Source organism: Vulpes vulpes, chromosome 7 (genome assembly GCF_048418805.1).
Source record: "Vulpes vulpes isolate BD-2025 chromosome 7, VulVul3, whole genome shotgun sequence".
Classification (NCBI taxonomy): domain Eukaryota; kingdom Metazoa; phylum Chordata; class Mammalia; order Carnivora; family Canidae; genus Vulpes; species Vulpes vulpes.
In genome coordinates, this window is record NC_132786.1 from 89,299,164 (window position 1) to 89,320,251 (window position 21,088).

Below are 21,088 nucleotides of genomic sequence, written 5' to 3' on the forward strand. Positions count from 1 at the left end.
CCATCTTTTGTGAATAAATACATGTTTTCTGATCAAGGTGATAATATAATCTAGAAATACCAAATTTCAACTGGAATTTATTTGTATTTCTTTCTGCAAAAATTAAGTGATTTTGAGATAACTTTACCAGTGATGTGAACTACTTCAGCTTCACAGAGATCAAAGAGACCTTATATTTGTTATAATGTATATACATATATATGAAATATGCTTTAATATATTTAATAAAACTACTCAGAGTGGGGAAAGCTCATCGAGTTGGGGAGTGCCATTGGCCTCACCTCCACTGAATCAGCAGACCATGAGTCTCCATGACTAGACAGTAAGGTCACAGGACTTCTGAGAGGGATGTGGCTTGTAAAGGGCAATTAGATGAGGCATTTCTTCAGTATTAACAGTCATGTCTAGGATTTTGAGTTCATAATATAAAATGTATGGAAACACACTATTAATTATTTTACTAGGTTAAGGAGTTTGTGATTGTTACTACAGGGAGGTTGCAGTACTAGAAACATTAGTACTGTGTCAGGCTGGGTCCTAGAAGATTTGGAGACATTCCCTGTTTGGTTCACCCTACCCACTTTTGCTCAATCTCCTTTTTTACTGGGAGGCTGGAGGAGCTCATCTAGGTATGCGCCTCATTCATTGCAGTGAGACTGGTGGAAGGTATGTGCTTTTTCTAAAAACCTGAAAGTTGATATCCCCAAACAGGAAGGATTCTGGAGACAGTTATCAGGAGCCAGAGGGAAGAAACAGCAGGAGGAGAGTGGCAGTGATAGGTGAATAGACCAACAGGAGGGTTGCCTGGATGAGTTCTGGGGTAGAGGTAATGAGGTAATCACCTTCAGCTGCATACATGGGTAAGCCTACCTAATTTGAAAGGGCAGCAAGAGGCAGAGCAGGTAATGAGGATGAAGTTCAGGATCTTGGGGAGAGGCAGGGGTCAGAGTTAAAGGCCTAAACCAAACACAGGGACATAAAAATCCCCTCAGATACTTGGGGTGGGCATGTGAGAATGCATAGCTCCCAGCCAAGGTACAAAAGCAAAATATGATTAGATATACATAGGTGGGAAGAGATTTCAGCCATCTATAAGAGGTGCAGTTCTTTGGAGTAGCAATTCCTTAACCCAACTTTGCATTAGAAGATCCTTGGGATCAGATTCCTAGGTTGCTGGTTAGAAGATGTATTCTGACTTTATAGGTCTTAGCTGAGATCAGCAATTTGTGTATTTATGTATTTTAAAGATTTCATTTATTTATTTTAGAGAGAGAGTGTGTGTGTGTGCACATAAGTGGCGGGGCGGGGCAGAGAGAAAGGGAGAGAAAGAATCCCAAGCAGACTCCATGCCCAGCACAGAACTCCACTTTGGGCTTAATCCCAGGACTCTGAGATCTTGACCTGATCCAAAATCAAGAGTTGCAAGTTTAACTGACCGAGCTACCCAGGCACCCCAGAATCTGTGTTTTTAAAAAGAATCCTATAAGATTCTAATATACAACTGGATTTGGGGGTACATTCCTCTGTAAATTCTTTATAGTACTAGCAAAGTGATTGGATGATTATATTTCAATGTTCAATAAAGACTTTGGAATACCTGTAAGAGATTACCTTCACTTTGCCAAATTTCTTTTGTCTATATAGAGATCAAAAGTAAGAGGCAAGACTTTCCGCTCCCACTCTTACAATTTTGTACCATTGTAAAAAAATTATCATTTGAAATAAACATCAGTGGGATCAACATACAGGTTTAAAGTTGAAACATAATCTCATGCCCTGATTCTTAATGGAAATGAGTACCCACCGACTAGACTCTAGGCAGGAAAAACAGAAGTATTGACTACCAAGTCAGAAGAAATCATTGTAGCATTTATAAAGGATGAGTGATGCCTCTTCAGAAATGTAGCAAAAAAAAATGCATTTGAAGAAATGCACACATTATTAACCTTTTTATAGTTCAAGTCATTAGAATGTGATATTGAATATTTTCAGACATCAGAAAAGATGAATTACCATGAGGCAGCTTGTTAGAGCAAAAAGAGCTCTTGATTTCAATTCAAGGAATCTGGGGTCTACTCCTCATTCAGCTACTGGCCCAGTATCCCTGAAGAAAGGAGCAGGGCTACATGTCCAAAGTTTTCCAAGATCTAATATTCAAAGATATTTGTCATTGTAATTTAGGATTCTCAGCAGAAATGGGTCAGATGACTGCAGTATGATAGTGGTTGGCAGAAAAAAAATGCATCAGTACGGCTTATATTCTTCCAGTAAGAAGCTACAACAAGATCATTTCTAGATTTGCCATTTATACTCCCTAAATCCTTAAAGCTCTTTTAATTAGACAAAAAAATGACAACCTGTTTTTTTCCTGGCTCCTTGATCTCTTTTCTTTCTATAGACCATCCTAACATGTTCACTCATTTACTCATTCATTTAACAAATATTTCTTGACATGTATTGTGTGCAAGACATTGTGATACTTAGTATGAAAAATCTACTCCAAAGGAATTTAAAGATTAATAGGGATAGTGAGAAATATACGATGTTCCAGAAAAGAAGAAACACTATGGTAGAAAATGATGATTATCCTAAGAATTCAGCTAAGAAGGCTTATTTCTAATGTGATTCATATTTATAGAGATGGCATGTGAGTGACATCCTAAAATTCATATAGGGTTTGGAAGTAGAAATTTGGTGGACAGCAGCCTTTCAAGCACAGAGAGATGAAAGAGCTGGATCATATTTAGAGAATAGTGAATAGTTTAGCTTGGTATACCAGACATGTGAAGGAGGTCCCTGAGAAATGAACTGAAAACATGGGCTGGATTAGTAATGGTGAAGTGCCTCTAGTGAGGCTCACAGTTTGGCTTTTCAGGAAGCAATTTTCTACAGATCAAGCCGTTTCTGGGCTTGTTAATTTCTTATTTCTGCCTTCAGGACACCTTTGCCATTAGCTATGATCATCATGATAGTGTTTCTACATTTCCTCATACCCCGCCTTATTTTCAGGAAGACATTTGACTGGTATCTTGGCTTTGAAACTTGGCCTTTGATATGTAAGACTGGGATGCCAAAGGTCAGGTTCAGCCTTTCTACTTTCTTGACTGTTTTCTCTCAGGCTGTACTCTGATTTTATTAATTCTTAATCTTATCCCTTCAGTATGTCTCAAGATGGTTAGTATGTTAGGAAAAGAGACTCTCTCACAATACAAGAGAAAATCTAGGCTTTCTAATAAGAAACACTAGAGATCTTAGGTGTTCAGAGCTTCTTACTAACAACCTAACATAGTTCAGATCTATAAACTGTGAAAAGAGATTGCATGTTTTAAGAAGTTTCACTTTGTTCACTTTAAAGAACAAACCAGACATAATCATTAATTATATCTTAAAACCTACTTTTGTCACTGTGAGAAGAAAATTCCAAATCACTTCTTTCAATATCCAGTGTCTCTTGTGCTATTTATTATGTTCTTCCAGAACCCTTTTGCCTAACTCTTTGAAATTGATTAATTTTGCCCCCTCAGTGACATTTGAATCTTCTACAAGACATATTTGCTATGTTGTTGAAATATCTTCCAACAAAAATAATAAGTGGCTTTGATTTGGAGTATGGGTAATCTAGACTGTGAGTTTTAAAAGACTCAAATTCAGTACATTGCCTTGTCTAACAGTACTAAGTATATTTGGGGCTTGTTCTGGGCAGAGCTCAAGGTAAAGCCTTATCTTCTGATTCCTTAGCCTTTTCTCTTGTCCCTTCCCTCTCTGGCTAGTGGCCCTGGGTTTTCTCTCAGGAGCAATTTTTGCTGTTTCCTTCAAATCCTATGCTTTGAAAATGCTCCATTAAGCTCATTCACAAAAAGGTTTAATAAACTGATAACTCTCAGTGGGTTTCCTTTATCAAGCTTATTTGCTTTTAATAACTCATATTATCCTAAGCGAAAGGAGTTATTTTTTAATTGGGTATGTTAGAGGTAGTGAGGCATTCCTGGCTTCTTAAAATAACTAATGTATCCTCTACCCTCTCCCATCTCAATCAAAAAGAGCCATTTCTTAATTAAGCATTTGTTTAGATAATTCTAAAGTTCCTTGTTAGATATTATGTTAAGTTTAGTGAATACGCCTGATATTTTATGCCTACAAGCCTCCTGCTTCTAGTTTGCATTTAGAATATGTTTTATTCCTCAAGTGTTTGGTGTTTTCTACTTACATCTAATGAAAATTCTGTGCTGCTGTCAAAATTCAGAAAGCATAGTTATCATTCACTGTGGTAGGTCAGGAAAATTTAAATTGGATTTGTACTCTTCAAAATCATAGTCTGTTTAGGCATAAGCAAATTACATGCAAATAATGTAGAAAATATCAGGTGTATTTGTTACACTTGAATATGACCTTTGGGAAAATAATATTAGAAAAGTGCCCGGCTGTACTGTGGGACCATTGGAGATCTTGCAGAATAGATGGCCATCTGCACATAAGAAAACAACAACTGTAATTTCTTTATGCAATTGCCTGTATGAGATTTGGATTCCTGCTCTGTTAAGTAAGTAAGAGGAAAACTAAAGAAGGTTAGCCCCATGAATGTGCTAAAGGCAAAGGGACAATTGGCATTACTTCACCTGCCTTTAGTGTCAATCTTGTTGAAGAAGAGAAGAGAATTATGGCAAAGATGCTGTGTTGGGAATACCACATGCAACTCAAAACAAGATTCCTGCAAATCAGCTTAATTTTATGATAAACTTGAACTTACTCATATCATTATTGGACTTATGTTCAATAACGCTGCACTTTATTCTAACTTACACGTTATGATAAATGCATTATGCTAATTTCACTGCTTATAAGAAGTTATTTGAAAGAAAAAAAGCAGGCATAAGTTTGCACTGTTTGGCAAGATATTCCATGAAAACAAGAAAATTACAGACAAAATGATATGGTTTGGAAAAAACCTAAATAAAGGTGTCTCAGTCTCAAAAAAAGAGACCCTCTCTTTGACTTAAAGTCATACATTATGTTAAAATATCTCTCACACTAGTGCTCCTTCAGGTAGATTTCATGGTATGTAATTCATCAGTGCTCAGGTACTGAAGATTCCATACAGGTAAACTATGACGACCTGAGGAAGGGTGGTAATGTGTTGGCATCATAAGGTTAGGTCTGGATTTTAGAGGATTGAGCACTGCCAGTGAGCCAAAGGAGGTGCCAATAGAGGCATTTATGTAGCTAGGGGAAAAAACAAGGGAAAAAGGGACTCCAAGGAAGAGGAGTGCTATAGTGGGGAGATGGGGAATCCAATTTTCATCAAATCTTTTCATATCAGGGAGATTAATTTTCCATCTAGTGTTATTCATTTTTTCCCATTTGATTTTAACTTGTCAAGTCACCATGAAGACATTTGGTTGGGAAAAACAATATATTGAAACATCATTTTAGCTTCATTTTTCTAACCATAGGAACATAGTTCTTCTTTCTGTCAAATTTATGTCTCTGGACATTTCTTTCCCTTAAAACGCATGGACACAGTATCAGAGATAAATGAATTTAAATACTAGCATTACTATTTAGGAGCACAGTGATCTTGGGCAAGTGAAATAACTGCACTGACCATCTATTTCTCCTTTGTGAAATAGAGACAATAACTTGATGAAAAATTTGAGGAGAAATATGGTGATATCTGCATATCATCTGGTCAAGTGCTGGCACATGGTAAATGTTTCATATTAGCTAGTATCATTATTATAGATACACAATTCTGTTGGCAATTCTTTCTTTCTGGAAATAAGACTATTGGTCAGATTTAACACACATAAATGAGATTTCATTGCTCTACACCTGTGAAATCAGAATCATTGGGCTGTGTCACTTTTTTTTCCTCAGATGGTACGCATATATGCATGGTATCAAATAAATGAGTTAAAGGATTCTTAGTCTAATTTTTTTATGTCAAGAAATTTATAGATTCTATGTTTGGAAACTGATGTGGCTCTTCGCACTTATAATGAAATGCACATCATGACTTGTTTCTCCCTTGCATTGTGGATAGGGACCCCTGCTTACTTTGGTAGAGATCTATGTGTAAAAGACTATCTTCAGGGGATCCCTGGGTGGCTCAGCGATTTAGCGCCTGCCTTTGGCCTAGGGCGTGATCCTGAAGAAGTCCCACGATCGAGTCCTGCATCGGGCTCCCTGTATGGAGCCTGCTTCTCCCTCTGCCTGTGTCTGCCTCTCTCTCTCGCTCTCTCTCTCTCTCTCTGTGTCTCTTATGAATAAATAAACAAAATCTTAAAAGAAAAGGCTATCTTCAAAATATAGAGCATCCTGAGCTGATAGATGCTCTGGGATCTGATGTTTTCAAAATGGATAAAACTCGTTATTCAGGAACTTGGAAGTATAAGCTTTTTAATAATATTAACATAATTAATAACCCCAGTGTAACCCTAATGATTCATTATATGTCATAAATTCCGTTGCATATCTGATAGATAACTTTTTTAATAAGTGTGTTCTCTTCTATTATGTATCTTGGTAAGTGTGATTCTCTTTTTTTTTTTTTTTTTTGCCATTACCACAATATCTTAGATTGATGTTTCTGCTCTTATTTTGCATGTTGTCCTCTCCTTAGTCCAAGCCCATCTGTAGATTTTACAAATCCAATTTCCTAACAGAACTGAGAAATATAGTTAAAGGTCTGGGCACAGAAGGTAAGAAGTATGATAGAAAGTATGTGATATTTGAACTTAGTGTGTTGTGTTCAAATTGGATAAATGGACTTTTTTTTTTTTTTTTTTTTTTAGAGAGAGAGAGAGAGAGAGAGAGGAGGGGAGGGATAGAGGTAGAGAATCTTCAAGCAGACTCCCCGCTGAGCATGGAGTCCAACATGGGGCCAATCTCACCACCCATAAGATCATGGCCTAGCCAAAATCAAGAGTCAGCTGCCCAGTTGACTGAGCCACCCAGCTCCTTGGATTTATTTCCTTTTAACTTTAAGACTTTGGCACTCATCAAGAGATAAGTTATCCTTATAATGGAAGGAACCCATGCTAGAGAAGAGGAAACATGGGTCCTGTTCTTATTCAGCTCATCATCTGATGGTCTTATTGAGAAACTAACTTGAAATTGCAGATAGATTTTCCTTGTTAGGACACAGCTAACAACCAAGATTTCAATTTATCAGAATGTAATTGATAAATACGGCAGAACTGGATTATTGCTCAGTCACATCGTTCTAAAGAAGCTCTTGTCTGCTGTATTGTCACATTTTAAAACTGACATCAGTTAATATTTTAAGGTACCTTTTTTTTTCTCATGGCCTTTCTTTTGACCTCTTCTAGTGCTTTCCCCAATTAGCACATTACCTAATTCATACTGGTTACTTTTTCAAAAAGTATTTGTTGAATACTCGTTATATGTTTATATATCATTGGAACTATAAAGAGATGATTGAATCCTTCATCATCTCATCTAGGAAGGGAGTACATGGTTTGACTAACTTGATATAGTAGAATAACCCAGAGCTTTCAGAATCAGGGGCACCAGAATTTGAATCTCTTCCATCATGCACTAGCTGGAAAAATAAAGTAGCTTTTCTGAGTCTTTTTTTTTTTTTTTTTTGTAAGTAAAATCCATGTGCTTTCTATCATATAGGAGTTCTGTGTAGATGAAGAGAGAGAGAAAAAAATTCTCTCAGTTAGCTTCCTAGATGGAAACACAGGATATACTCAAATGGGAAAATGAGGGAAGAGACTATTTTACAAGGTTAAAGGATATCTACAAGTATTATGAAGCATTCTGGGGCTAGTAACAATGGGGAGCCATTGCAATACCTAGAACTGAAGGAAAGAGGAGAGTGAAAAGTTTGCAGAACCCAGAAATAGTGCTGTGTTGTAGGAGAGAGGCATCTAGAGCAGTGGCCTGTGGTAGAGGGATGCAGCTAGACCATAGCCAGGCAGAGAGTGAGATCAGGGAATAAATATCCTGACTTCTCTTTATTCCCACTCTCCCATTTCCTGCTAGTGCCTCTGGTTGGCTAAATCCATTCAGAAGGAACATACTAATTCGGGTTAGTTCATACCGGTCTGCTCTGGGGAACAGAGCAAGTGTAGAAAGAAAGATCTTTCTCTCTACTCTCCTCTCTCTGGACTCTCTCTCTCTTTTGATCTTTGGAACCATCATGAACATAGTACTTGCTACATAACACAGGGTAACCATATAACTTACTGCCTAAATTGCAACATTTTTGAGAGAAAGGGATGATACTATTAATAATTGCGCTGGGACAACAGGCATAGAACAGATTTGTGCCAGGCAAATCAGGGCTTATTGTCACCTTACTAACGGAGCATAATAAGCCTAGGTAAATGTGAATTTCCTGCCCTTCCTTTAATGATTTTTTCAGATTCTTTCCTTCTATAATAGAGTAATGTGCATATTTTGAGAAAGAAGATTGGATTATTTTAATAAAGCAATCTAGACTCATCTCCCTGTGGCAGGCTTTCCAAAGTTGGTAATTATTACTGAGTCCCTTGCTAAAATCTGCCAGAAGAATGAGAAGGATTTAGGTTATTCTTTAAACCTAAAACCTGATTATCTTGTTTAGTAGTTTCTCCCGGCTTGGAAACCTTGTTTGAACACTAAAGACAGGAGAGGCAACAGAGGGTCTATTACTCAATAGATGGAATGTACATACTATACACAGGGGGATCTGGTGAGCTATTTATACTTCTCTGGCACAGCCTTGTTTAAGTCTTACTTATATCTTAAAACCAATTACTGTACGTGTTGGTTTCTTCGATTTGGAAGATACCAGTGATTAATATTTTTAGAAGGAGTAAATATTAGTGGTTGAACAGGAGTGGTTTTCAATGTCATTATATATAACACAGAACAGGAAAAAGGAGAATACTAATGAATGCAGGGAATTAAGGAGATCAACAAACATTTCAGCGTATGCTGATAGGTGCATGTAAGTTCAGACAAAAGTAATTTTAATTAAGCCAAGAAGTGTCGATACGATCAAATATGATGGAGTGAATTTGGAACAAAAGAAGCTCTAATTGTGAAAACTGTGTGTGGTTTACCTCCTACATGCTGAATTTTTTGACAACATACTTGGGAAATAAATAACCTTGGTTATTTCTGCTTATTGATATTTCACCTTTTATATTTATGTTTTTACTGCCCTGTTTGTGACAGCTATGTCAGTATCAATGGTCCGATGCTTCCCTTTGAGGTTTTGTGGGGTCATTTGTAGCCTGGGTTTGGACCCACCTCTGGTGCTCTTGCTCCTGGCATAGTGACTTTCTTGAAAACATTACCTTTGCCCAGCTTGGATAAGTCTCTGTGCTCATAAGCTTTTGTATTGCTTCCTCATCATGCATCCATATTTGAATAAGGTCTCCTCAAGGAGTGACTTACTCCTTTTCTCCAGAGTCTTCTTTTTACTTAACAATTGGGAGTCACATAGTCACTTGACTATGACTCTAATGGATTGGGATGACATCTGTTTCACTCAGCCCTAGTGTTTTTCCAACCCTATTGGAAGATAGGGTATATATCCTTAAGGAAAATGCCTCCTAACTTTTCAGTGAGGGTTCTTTTTAATTAAACAAGCATTTTATTGGTAAGCAAACATTCAATCTTGTCATTCAACCTGTTCTGTGCCATCAATGAAATCTTAAGTCTCTAGAGTTAAGTGTCCTGACTTTGCATTCTATGAAATTGTTCAACTGGGGGCACATACAACCACATCCTAGAGGCAGAATTTTGTGACCCGTAATTGATATCATGTTATCAGAAAGCTTCCTAAACCAAGGATTGTCACAGCAGCAGAGAAGGGCCAGGACTTCCTAAAAGTACAGGCCTCACTAGTTTTTTATAATATGTTTATGCAAGGATTTGTAGTTTCTGTGAGTTCTTTCTGGAACTTTTTTGAGGTCACCCCTACAAAAAAGAATCAAGGAAGTTTTACAACTTGACATTGGTAAACATACTTTTAAAAATCATCTGTAATTATAAGAAAAGATCTTTATTGCCAAATATACATTTTTAAGTTGAAAAGTGGAAATTAAGAATTTTGTACCCACTATGACTATCATATAAAGGTAAAGCAAAAATTCATAAATGAATTGGTTGACTAATTTATTTATTTGTTTACCAAATGCTTTTGAATTCTATTACATGCCATATTCTTCTAAACACAAGGTGTATAATGGCAAGTCAGATGGACACATTCTCTGATCTGGTGGAATTTACATTTTTAGTAGGGGAGACAGGGAGCACACAACTACAACATAAATCAATCAATCAATCAATCAATCAATAAAAACAAACAGAAAATAGCAATGCTATGTCAAGATTACTATGTTTGAGTAACAGAGGGGCTGCTCTCTAGGTTAAGGACATTCTTTTAAAGGAGGTTACTTTCAGATCTAGGTGTGAGTGACAAGGTGCATCAGCAAAGCAGGGATGGGGAGATACCATTCCAGTCAACAGGAATAGTGAGCACACAGGCCCTGAGGCCAGAACCAGGCTGGCACATTCCAGACACTGAAAGAAGGATAGTAGTGGGCAAGAGGGAGAAGTTGTTAAAGGGCTTGCAATGTCCTGTTGGTGCTTATAGCCAGTAGAAGGAGTTCAGATTTTTTCTAAGTGCTTTGGGGTATAATGGAGGGGGTTACATAAGACAGTGACATGATTTGATGAACATATTTAAAAAATACTCTGGCTGCTGGGTGGAGAATTAACCACCATAAGGAAGCAGAGTGGATGCCTGGAGAACTGAAGTTATTGTGCCACCAGTGAGAGATGGCAGTTGTTTGCAGTAGGGTGCTGGTGACAGGGATAGAGGGAAGTAGGCAGAATGGAGGAAAGTCTTCTTTTGTGGATATTTGCCTTTAGAATATAGTCTACATGAATATAATAGCCAATGACTAGCATCCGAGGATTGTTTCTTTCTAATTATTAGAACAAGACTTCCTTGGTAAGAACTCAAGAGGGATTTATATGTGCCTTTGCTATACAACCACATTCTTCCTTAGTTTTCTTGGCCTCTTATCTAGAATGTTGCCACTTAAACTTTCTCATATAATACTGTAGGAAAATCGCCAATAATTGCCTTTCAATCTGTTCCCATTGAAGGAAGCTTTATGTTAGCCTAACTCCCTGCATCATTTGTGTACACATTACAGCTTATGGATTTTCATGCTGTTTAGAGAAGAGTGATAACCTCTCAAGCCAAGTTGAAAGAAGGAAAAGTATGACAGAAAGGGATGCTGGGGGCATAAGTTTCTTTGGAGATGAGATGACCCATCCTGAATGAATTGGATAGGAGAGAAGGAGGATTTGAATAAACCACCCTAGGATGAAACACAGTCTGTAAGTGATATAAGGGAAAAGTCACTGAAGCTCCTTACCAGTAAGCTAAGGTTTCCAACAAGGCAGGTCTGGCATCTTGATTAAATAATTAGAAGGAGCTCTGAGAAAAGAGAGAGGAAAAAAGAAAAAAAAAAGTGAGAGGCAAGGAGGGAAAAGTTTAGAGTGAAAATGGAGCTTAGCAAAGTCAAATCAAGAATAGGGGGAGAGTTCCATTTCCCAGTCCCCTCAAAAACAAGCAACAACAAAAAAACAAAAATTGAAACCAACCAAAGAAAGCCCTAGTCTCTGAGCAAAAGCCCACTCAACACTTTGGTAGGAAAACACTGGCTTTAGAGTCACACAGGCCTGAGTTTGAATCCACATCCCATAATATATGTGAATTTGCAATCAGGACCCTGTCTCTGAGTCTCAGTTTCCTCATTCATAAAATGGAAATGTAATGCTGTAATTCCAAGAGTAACCTTGGAAAAAACTGAATGAGCTGGAACATTGTTTGAATCCAAGTCTTGACTTTTTATCTAAGGATCTTTGGTAAGAGAGTTAATCTTTTTAACATTGGTTTCCTTATCTGAAAAACAGGGCCAATAACTATGTCACAGATTGTTGTCTAATATATTATCACTATTTTACATATTGTTGGAGTTTTTATTGTTTAAAAGCTTGGCCCAAAGCAAGCCAGGAAAAATATTATTTTCTTTTTTGCTATTTTCCTTCCTTCAACTCTTGTGTCTCATTATTATTCTTCCTTCGTCATGGAAAATCTTTTTCTTCCTGCAACGTTCAGGTTTTAGTCTTCAGGTTCACATACATGAGTATATGCCTGCTTTAAACTATTTTTCTCGTAAGATAAATACATGATTTCTTCCTCTCTGTTTGAAATAATTATCAATAATTTCCCTTTTTGCTCTCAAAAGTGTCCCAGTTTGGACAACAAAATACATGGTCACCCCTTTTATAGTTACTGTTACTCGTCAGGTCATTCAATATGTAATTGGAAATATATATCTTTGGAAAACTTAGTGCTGTATGAAGGAAGGTTCAAGTCAATATTAAGTTTGTAAAAATGGTTTTCTGAAAAAACAAACAATGTCTTGTTTACCAAATATGCAATGAATCCAAATATGCAATGAACCAGCAAGCCCTAATTGAGGGGACACTCAGGATGAGTTGTCACTCCTGGAACATTCTGGGGCAAACCAGATGCACTCCTGTAGGTCATTTCCTCACACTGCAGGTTATGAAAATGCCCATAATGTTGAAAAACATTCATGGTTCCAGTCTCTCCCAAGCATAGGTACAGGGTTGTCTCTGTGTTTCAGGTGCCATCACATGCACCTGGGGAAAGTTTGAATTGTCCTTTGTCATCCATGTCATGTAAGCTTGTCAAAGAACCACAGCTTTCTTTGGGAAAATGAGCTTTATATGTCCCAAAAGAAAACACAGCAGGATGGTGCTGGGGGAAACAATGGATGACATTTTTGGGGGGATTGTGATTTCTTTTCTCAACCTGTAATATAGTGGAGGAAAAAAAGCTCTTTTAAAAGTCTAGTCTGGACCTAGCCTTAGCACCATGTCAAATTAGAGAAGTCATGGAACTTGGAATCCTCAATATTTCATTCCTGCTTAAACAAGGTATAGTAACATTTATTTTCTTCATAGGGTGATTTTTGATTCATAATTTGATTATTGTACATTCTAGCAAGAAAAAAGGAATTCATAATGTTATAATTGATCAGTGTTAGACACTTTTGAAATTCATCTCATTCCCTTCCATATGCCAACCCATACCTCACCACAGTATAACTGGAAACTCATAATAAAGCGTCACAAAATAGCCTCTGCCTTCAGGTAACTTGCTAACTTCTTAGAGATATACACATGAAAAAAAAGTTGAAGAAAATGAGAATACAGTATAAAATAAGTGCTAAACTAAGTTAAAAATGAATACTGTAGGACAGAATTTGGGATTGTGTAGATTATTCAGTCCACTTGGCAAAGAGAATCTCTGAATACATTATTAGTTTAAAACCAAGTATTAGAGGGCTTAGACTTTTTAAAGTATTGGATATAATTTTGGATGTCTGGCAGAACTAGGGTATCCACTTTTATTAAAACAATTTCTTCTAGAAAAAACATGAAATATTCATTGCTAATATTAAACCAAACTTCCTTTTATATTAAATCTAAGATTAGAATAGGATACTTTTAATTTTTGTAACAGTAGTTGCCTTATTCTATAACATTAATAGCTGCAATTTCAGGGCTTGGTGGGTGCTAGGTCTGTGGTTTAAACTGTCTCATATTATCCTCCCAGTCTTCTTAAGAGCTAGGTATTATTATCTCTGAATCACAGATGATGAAACTGAGGTCACTACTTTGGTCAAAGTCACACCCTTAGACGTTGACAGAGATAGTTTTCAATGCCGGGCTTTGTTTCCTATATCATAGAATGCAGTTTGTGGAGCAAGATTATTATTGTGATGATGTTTTCTTCCTAGATGTCATCATTATTTTAGTGGAAGTCACAATTTACTGCTGATCTAAATGCTCGTTGGACAACTATTTATTCATACTTATCAGATTGTCATCACCAGACTTAACTGCTTTGCTATTTGATGACCTCTTAGTTTCCTTAGGATTAGGTAGATGTGAGGCCACTTTGGCCTTCTTCACTAAGGAGTTTTGGATATGTCTTGGTCCTGGTCTTCTAGCTTGACCTTTAATGACAGATATTTGGTGCCATAGTTAACATTTGCTGCCGCTGACAGGACGTAGCAGCACTCAAAGGTTTTCTATAAGGGGGAAAGGGGAAAAAAGCCCTCATAAATCTAAAATTCAGAACAATGGAAATCATCCAACGCATAGGAAACTGCTTCTCTCCCTGGTGGCATTTTATTTTATTTTTAAAAAGATTTTATTTATTTATTCATGAGAGACACGAAGAGAGGCAGAGATGTAGGCAGAGGGAGAAGCAGGCTCCTTCTGGGGGGCCTGATGTGGGACTCAATCCCAGGACCTGGGGTTAATGACCTGAGTCACAGGCAGATGCTCAACCACTGAGCCACCCAGATGTCCCTCTGGTGGTATTTTAAAAATAGAGAATTAAAATGGAGCCTAAATTAAAATTTCCATTCTCAACTGTTTGCTCCAATTATTGTTCATGGAGTCATTCCTTTACTTCTTAATTTTATTTTTTACATCAGTGTATTCCTTAAAACTGGGGAGAATAGCGTCATATGTCAGGGGATTTGGAATCATAGTGTTTAGCAATTGCTAAAATCATGAAGTTTCACAGAATTTTAATCTTTTTTTTAAAAAAGATTTTATTTATTTATTCAGGCGAGACACACACACAGAGAGAGAGAGACAGATAGACAGAGACACAGGCAGAGGGAGAAGTAGGCTCCATGCAAGGAGCCCAACGTGGGACTCGATCCCAGGACTCTGGGATCACACCCTGAGCCACAGGCAGACGCTTAACTGCTGAGCCATCCAGGCACCCCCAGAATTTTTATCTTATATTAAAAATTCATATAATAGTATATCTAATTCATTACATATATTATCTATTTTCATATAGGTGTATTTTTTAAAAAGATTTTATTTATTTATTCATGATAGACATAGAGAGAGAGAGAGAGAGAGAGAGAGAGAGAGAGAGACAGAGACACAGGCAGAGGGAGAAGCAGGCTCCATGCAGGGAGCCCAACACGGGACTTGATCCCGGATCTCCAGGATCACGCCCTGGGCCAAAGGCAGGTGCTAAACCACTGAGCCACTCAGGGATCCCATATAAATGTATTTTTAATTACTTTCACATAAAATCAATGTTTTAGGAAGATATGCTGCATTTTCCAGTGGTTTGAGCTATTTGGCAAACAAACTCATGTTTTCTGGTGATGCCATCCTGTAGTTTGAAAATCATAACATTAAGGAATTTTCTTCAGGAAAATCTGTTTGGAGTACTGAGTTACTCATTAATTTATTCATGTTCTCATTCATTTGGGGAATATGAATAATAGTGAAAGGGAATATAAAGGAAGGGAGAAGAAATGTTGGGAAATATCAGGAAGGGAGACAGAACATAAAGACTCCTAACTCGGGGAAATGAACTAGGGGTGGTGGAAGGGGAGGAGGGCGGGTGTTGGAGGGGAATGGGTGACGGGCACTGAGGTGGACACTTGACGGGATGAGCACTGGGTGTTTTTCTGTATGTTGGTAAATTGAACACCAATAAAAATTAATTAAAAAAAATTTATTCATTCAACAGATTTTTTTCTTCAGTGTTCACTATGATTAATGACAATTCAAGCATTGGGTACAGACTTATGGCTAATTTCATCAAGGTTCTTACTTGCATGGTGCCAGCTTCAATATTAAATAATAATAATAAATAAATAAGTAAACTAAAAATGTCACATATTTATCAATTCTGTGATTAAAATAAAGATATTGTGAGGTGGAGTAAATGGGCATCTCTTTAGACCTGGTAGGTCAAGAAAGATCTCTCTGGTGGTGTGACATTTTAAATGACATCTAAATGATAAGCCAGCCATATAAGGACCTATATGACAGATAGGTCCATGATGGAGTAAAAATCCTAGGATGGAAATGAGTATGACTTGTTCTTTCACCAGAAAGAAGACCAGTGACATAAAGAGTGAGTGGAAGAGAGGTGAATGTTGAGGCAAGGTGATCAGATTGTTGAAGCCTTGTGGACTTTGGTGCCCAAAGTTTGGGTTCTATTCTAAGTGTGAAAGATGTCAGTGGAAAGCTTGAAAGAGGGAATGACATGATCTGATTTATCTTTTTGAAGATCACTCTGGATGCTGTGTGGAGAAAGGATTGTAGAGGGTAAGAATGGAAGCAGCATGAGCAGTTAGGGAGACTCTGAAATGCTACAGGTAAGAGATGATAGTGGCTCAGATAGTAATAGTAGCAGCGGTTGTGATAAATTTGGGATATATTTTAAAGGTAAAGTCAAAAGGACCTACTCATTTATTAGGTGAATATTGGGATAAGAAGAAGTTAATTGTCAGATTTTACCTTGAGCAACTGGATATGCCACTTGGTAAGAGGGAGAGGATGATGATTTAAAAGAGTGAATCAAATCTCCATTTTGGGAAATTCACCATCCAGGTGAAGAAGTCAAGTAGGATAGAGGAGTCAGAGAAAGGGTCAGATTGGCTGTATTCCACACAGAGAGAACTGCAGATAAAATCCCCATGTGTGGACTAAGTTTGATGAGTTTTAAGATCAGTTAAAAGAACTAGTGTGTCTGGAGCAGGCAGCAAGAAAGACACCAGTATAAATGAGGTCACAGAGATTGGACTTGGGAGGCATCATTTAGGATCTCAAGGTCAGGCAAAAAGCATTTGGAGATTCTGAGTGTGACAGGAAGTCATTGGTGAGTTTAGCCCAAGTAACGCAGTGTGATTAACATTTTTAAAAGGATTACTCTGGCTGTTATATAAAAAATTGATGGGTAGAAGGTGGTGCAGGGAGGAAGAGTAGAGGAGGAGGGAAAAACTTACTAGAAGGTAGTTGGAGCTGGGGATATTAGATGTCTTGCAATGTATGAGTGAGTTCTGCAGTCACAAATTTTCCCACCCATGTTTTGTATGATCTTTGAACACCCAACTAGAGAGTCATAGGGGTGAAGGATCTACTTATAATTATAGAAACATAAATTTATATATTTGCATATCATTTGTGCATAGTTTTAGTCTACATTAAATTTTCTAGGGATGTAAGTTTGTGCGTATTTAAGGAAATACTGTCCTTGTTTTGTTTAGAACTCTGCCAACAGCAGTTCAGTAGCTTGGAAAATCAAGTCATTGATGGCAGTGCCTTCATGGTATTTAAGTGGTCAGTAACTCACACCTGTATCTACCTGCATTTGTGTCATCTTGTTGATTTTTCTTTCTATAGGTATAAGCAGCTGATACCAACATGTCTTGGAAACTAGTAGTATCCATACATTTACCTATTGAAGTACATCTTATGGAACACTATACTGATTTTTTGAAAAATGTGTAGGTTACAATATCGATGAATTACTTTCAGAGTGCTGAGCTATTGTTATATAAAGGGAACCACTAATGTGATAAATTGAGAACCACAGATCTAGGTAATGATGGATAACATGTTTCTGGTGATGACTGATCTTAAGCCAGATAGATTTAGACCTGATAATCTCTTAGGTTAATGCAATTTGCTCAGAAACAGATAGCTATTTGGCTACAGATTCTGATTTTGAACCCACCTCAGACTGTTCCAAAGCCCATATTCATTGCCATACCCATCAGTGTAAGGATTTATTTTCAGAAGTTTATTTCTGAAATACTCTGTAGTAGAGTATTCCACTTAAATTCTTGGCCCAAGAAAAGTCTTTTAAAGTTATCCCTCTACTGGTAATAAAATTGTTAATTTAGCCAACTTAGTGGTTAAAATAGTTAAATTTGGATGTTAAGAACATATATAATAATTATTGGTTTATTATATGAAGAATAAATCTGATTTTGCCTGATTTTGGCTTTTTTTCCCCACTTCTGGTTGTTGGGATAGCTTGTACAAAACACTGGGTTTTATCATGGTTTCTAATTTAAACTTGAAAATAGTTTCTATTTGTTTTTAATTATCTTCCTCTTATCACAAGCTTATTTCTTATTGGTTAGGTAAATGCTTCACGACTACTACAAATAGAAAACGCATACAGATTTTTACTTTAAGATTTTAGAACTAATACTTGTTTTACTAGAAAATCTGTTCAGTTTTTATCTCTGATTTTCCCTTTGTAGAAATTCACCTGGTAAAATGTTCTTTAAGTGTCAATATCAACAATATTATTGCTCTGTAGAAGAATAACTGAGAAGGAATTAACTTGGCAGTAATTGTCATGTAGAAAAGTAGTTTTGAACAGACATAACAGTTTTGTGACCATACTTCTAGGGACTATCACCAAAGCATTTTAATTTTAATGTAAGAATTTGCAACATTTTAGAAAAACAGTTGCTATAAATATATCAACCATATTTTGTTACTATATCAAATAATTTTTTGATAGTTTTGACAAAGGGGAAATGTAAGTTAAAATACGTAATATGTCTTCTTTTGTTTGGGCCACTTTGCATTGGAAATTGACATGATATTAAAAGATTGATTTTTAACATTTCACTTTTATTGTGAGGCGATGAATAGCTCAGATCCACAACATCGTAGGAGATTTCTTAATCTCCACGTTGCACCTTGCTCTTCATGGTGATTTGTGTCTGGCTTTGTCTTATGGATAGAAAGGAAAGATCCACTTTCTTACTGTGTTGAAGATATAAAAGAAATTAATTACACTGCCTGTGGTTACTATCTCCACAGAATCAAATTACTTGGTTTAGGAAATATTTCATCTGTTAAAAATCCAGTGTGGACCAGAGATACTGTGCCTCGACCAAATAAGAGGTGCGACCTCAAGATAAATTTACTTTTCATGACTCTGACTGTGAAAAGCAGGGCAGCACATGCCCAAAAGCTGTCCCAGTGAGGCACCAGAGACACTGTAATCCTTTCTTTATCAAATTGAATTGTAACCCATTCCTACTTAGGATCATTTATGAGTGGTTTGAATGTTACTTAACAAGCATCATATTGCAGAGTAGTGTTACATATTGCCAAAGAAGGAGGTTTCTATGACTTCTATTTATCTATTGCACCAGTGTTTTTGACAAGTAACAAATGAAATTCCTCTTCTAAAATTAAATCCAGCTTCATTTTTGTCTTTCACCCTTAAAGGATGAAACATTATTTGCTTCTTGGACAGTTCCTGTACTCTATCATCTTTCATTACTTTTATAAGTTCTGTCATAAATGCTTTAGCTCTTTGGCCTTGGCTTCTAACTGCCTATTATAGAGATAAGTGTCTGGGTTTGATAATATGAAATCCTCAAATGTTGCTTTACCTGCAATTAAAATGTACTTTACAAGCAGCATTAGGGTAGGATATGGTCTTCATTTCTCTATTGTATTTGTCTTCTCACATAATTTTGGTTCTTCATAACCATGAAGAACAGTGTTTCTAGAGCATTTGGAACAGTTCCCTTTACTGAGGTCCATACCCGGACACCTGTCTCTGGACACTCTTACCTGGATGTCCCACCTTAAACTCAACCTGAATGCTATTCCTTCCCATGTTTTCTCTGTTGTAGAGGCTGACAAATTATGGTCCTTGGGCCAAATCTAGCCTACTGCCTGTTCTTACATGGCCTTACAGAAAGGTAAGAATAGTTTTTACATATTTAAGAGAAAATGAAAAAAATATTTCATGACATGTGAAAATTAGATGAAATTCAAATTTTGGTGTCCGTAAAAATGTCTTATTGGAACACAGCCACACTTGTTCATGTGTTGCCTGTAGCTACTTTTGTGCCACAAAAGCAGAACTGAGTAGTTATGATGAAGACCGTCTGGCTTTCAGAGGCTTAAAATAGCCTGAGTTATCTGGCCATTTACAGAAAAATATTTGCTGACTCCTGCTCAATTTGAATGGAAGATTTTTCCACTCTCTCAACTCTTACTCTCCCAATATCAAAACCTCAGAATTCTCTTCCAGACTTTCCTCTTTCACATGCATAGCCTATTGATATATATAAGGAACATCTCCAGATCAGATTCCTCTCCTTTATTCTCACTTCTGCAGCTTTGCACATGGGTCCTTGCCATCTATTGCCTGGATGACTGCAATAGTTCTCAACCCCAGTTTCTTTCCAATAAAATTCACTTTCTATTTGAGTATCAAAGCTGTCACATGCTCCAATAATTAGATATATTCCCTATTTCAGTTCCCTATTAAAGATGTCGTTGGGATCCTGCTTCCAACTGAATCAAGTCTAAAGTCCTCACCATTATAGCATATCCCTTCATGCATTGATTCTGGCTTCTCAAGTTTCATCTCCTCTGGCTGCTGCACCCTCTGCTCCTACTCTTGCATCCTCAAGTCCCACACAATGCAGTACTTTTATTGTCCATCTAGTATGTTGCTGCCTTTCATGACCATCTGCCTTTGTGACATGGCTGACTTTTCTTCACTGCCTTTTTACTGCCTCCTAATAGCAAACTTGATTTCAGTTTTTTGAGATTCAGTTTAAATGTCATATTTGGGAATCCTTTCCTAGAACCTTCAGGTAGAGTTCATTGTTCTCATATTTCATCTCAGCACTAGTGTAGATATTGGAGCTCTTCCTCATTTTTGTATCCTGAGAACCTAGCATTTGTCTCGAAGAAGATAATCATTAGTTGTTGGCTAAATAAGTGCTCATATATGTTTAGTTTTTTTTTTACTCTTTTTTTTTTGCTCATATATGTTTAGAGAGATTCTTTTTTTGTTGTTGTTTAGAGAGATTCTTGATTTTAATTAATTAATTAATTTATTTATTTATGATAGTCACAGAGAGAGAGAGAGAGGCAGAGACACAGGCAGAGGGAGAAGCAGGCTCCATGCACCGGGAGCCCGATGTGGAATTCGATCCCTGGTCTCCAGGATCGCGCCCTGGGCCAAAGGCAGGCGCCAAACCGCTGCGCCACCCAGGGATCCCTTGATTTTAATTTTGAATTCATTTTCATTCAAATTCTAAAATAATAGCAATCAAATCTGTTAATCCTGTCTAGTCTAGAATGAAACTCTGATTTATGGGCAATTACCTAAAAGTCTCCTATAGGTATCAGTAAA

The 21,088-nt window shown here is 37.0% G+C and overlaps 1 protein-coding gene across 2 annotated transcripts in view; it reads left to right on the top strand.

Moving 5' to 3' along the window:
• Positions 1 to 21,088, top strand: part of NXPH1 (neurexophilin 1) — a 286,838-nt gene that overhangs the window by 229,787 nt on the left and 35,963 nt on the right. The window contains exon 3 of one of the 2 annotated variants that reach the window (XM_026003837.2): positions 19,569 to 19,637. The exons of the other annotated variant lie outside the window; for it this stretch is intronic. Coding sequence (XP_025859622.1) covers positions 19,569 to 19,637 — 69 coding nt within the window. The remainder of the gene's footprint in view (positions 1 to 19,568; positions 19,638 to 21,088) is intronic. 2 annotated transcript variants of the gene reach the window in all.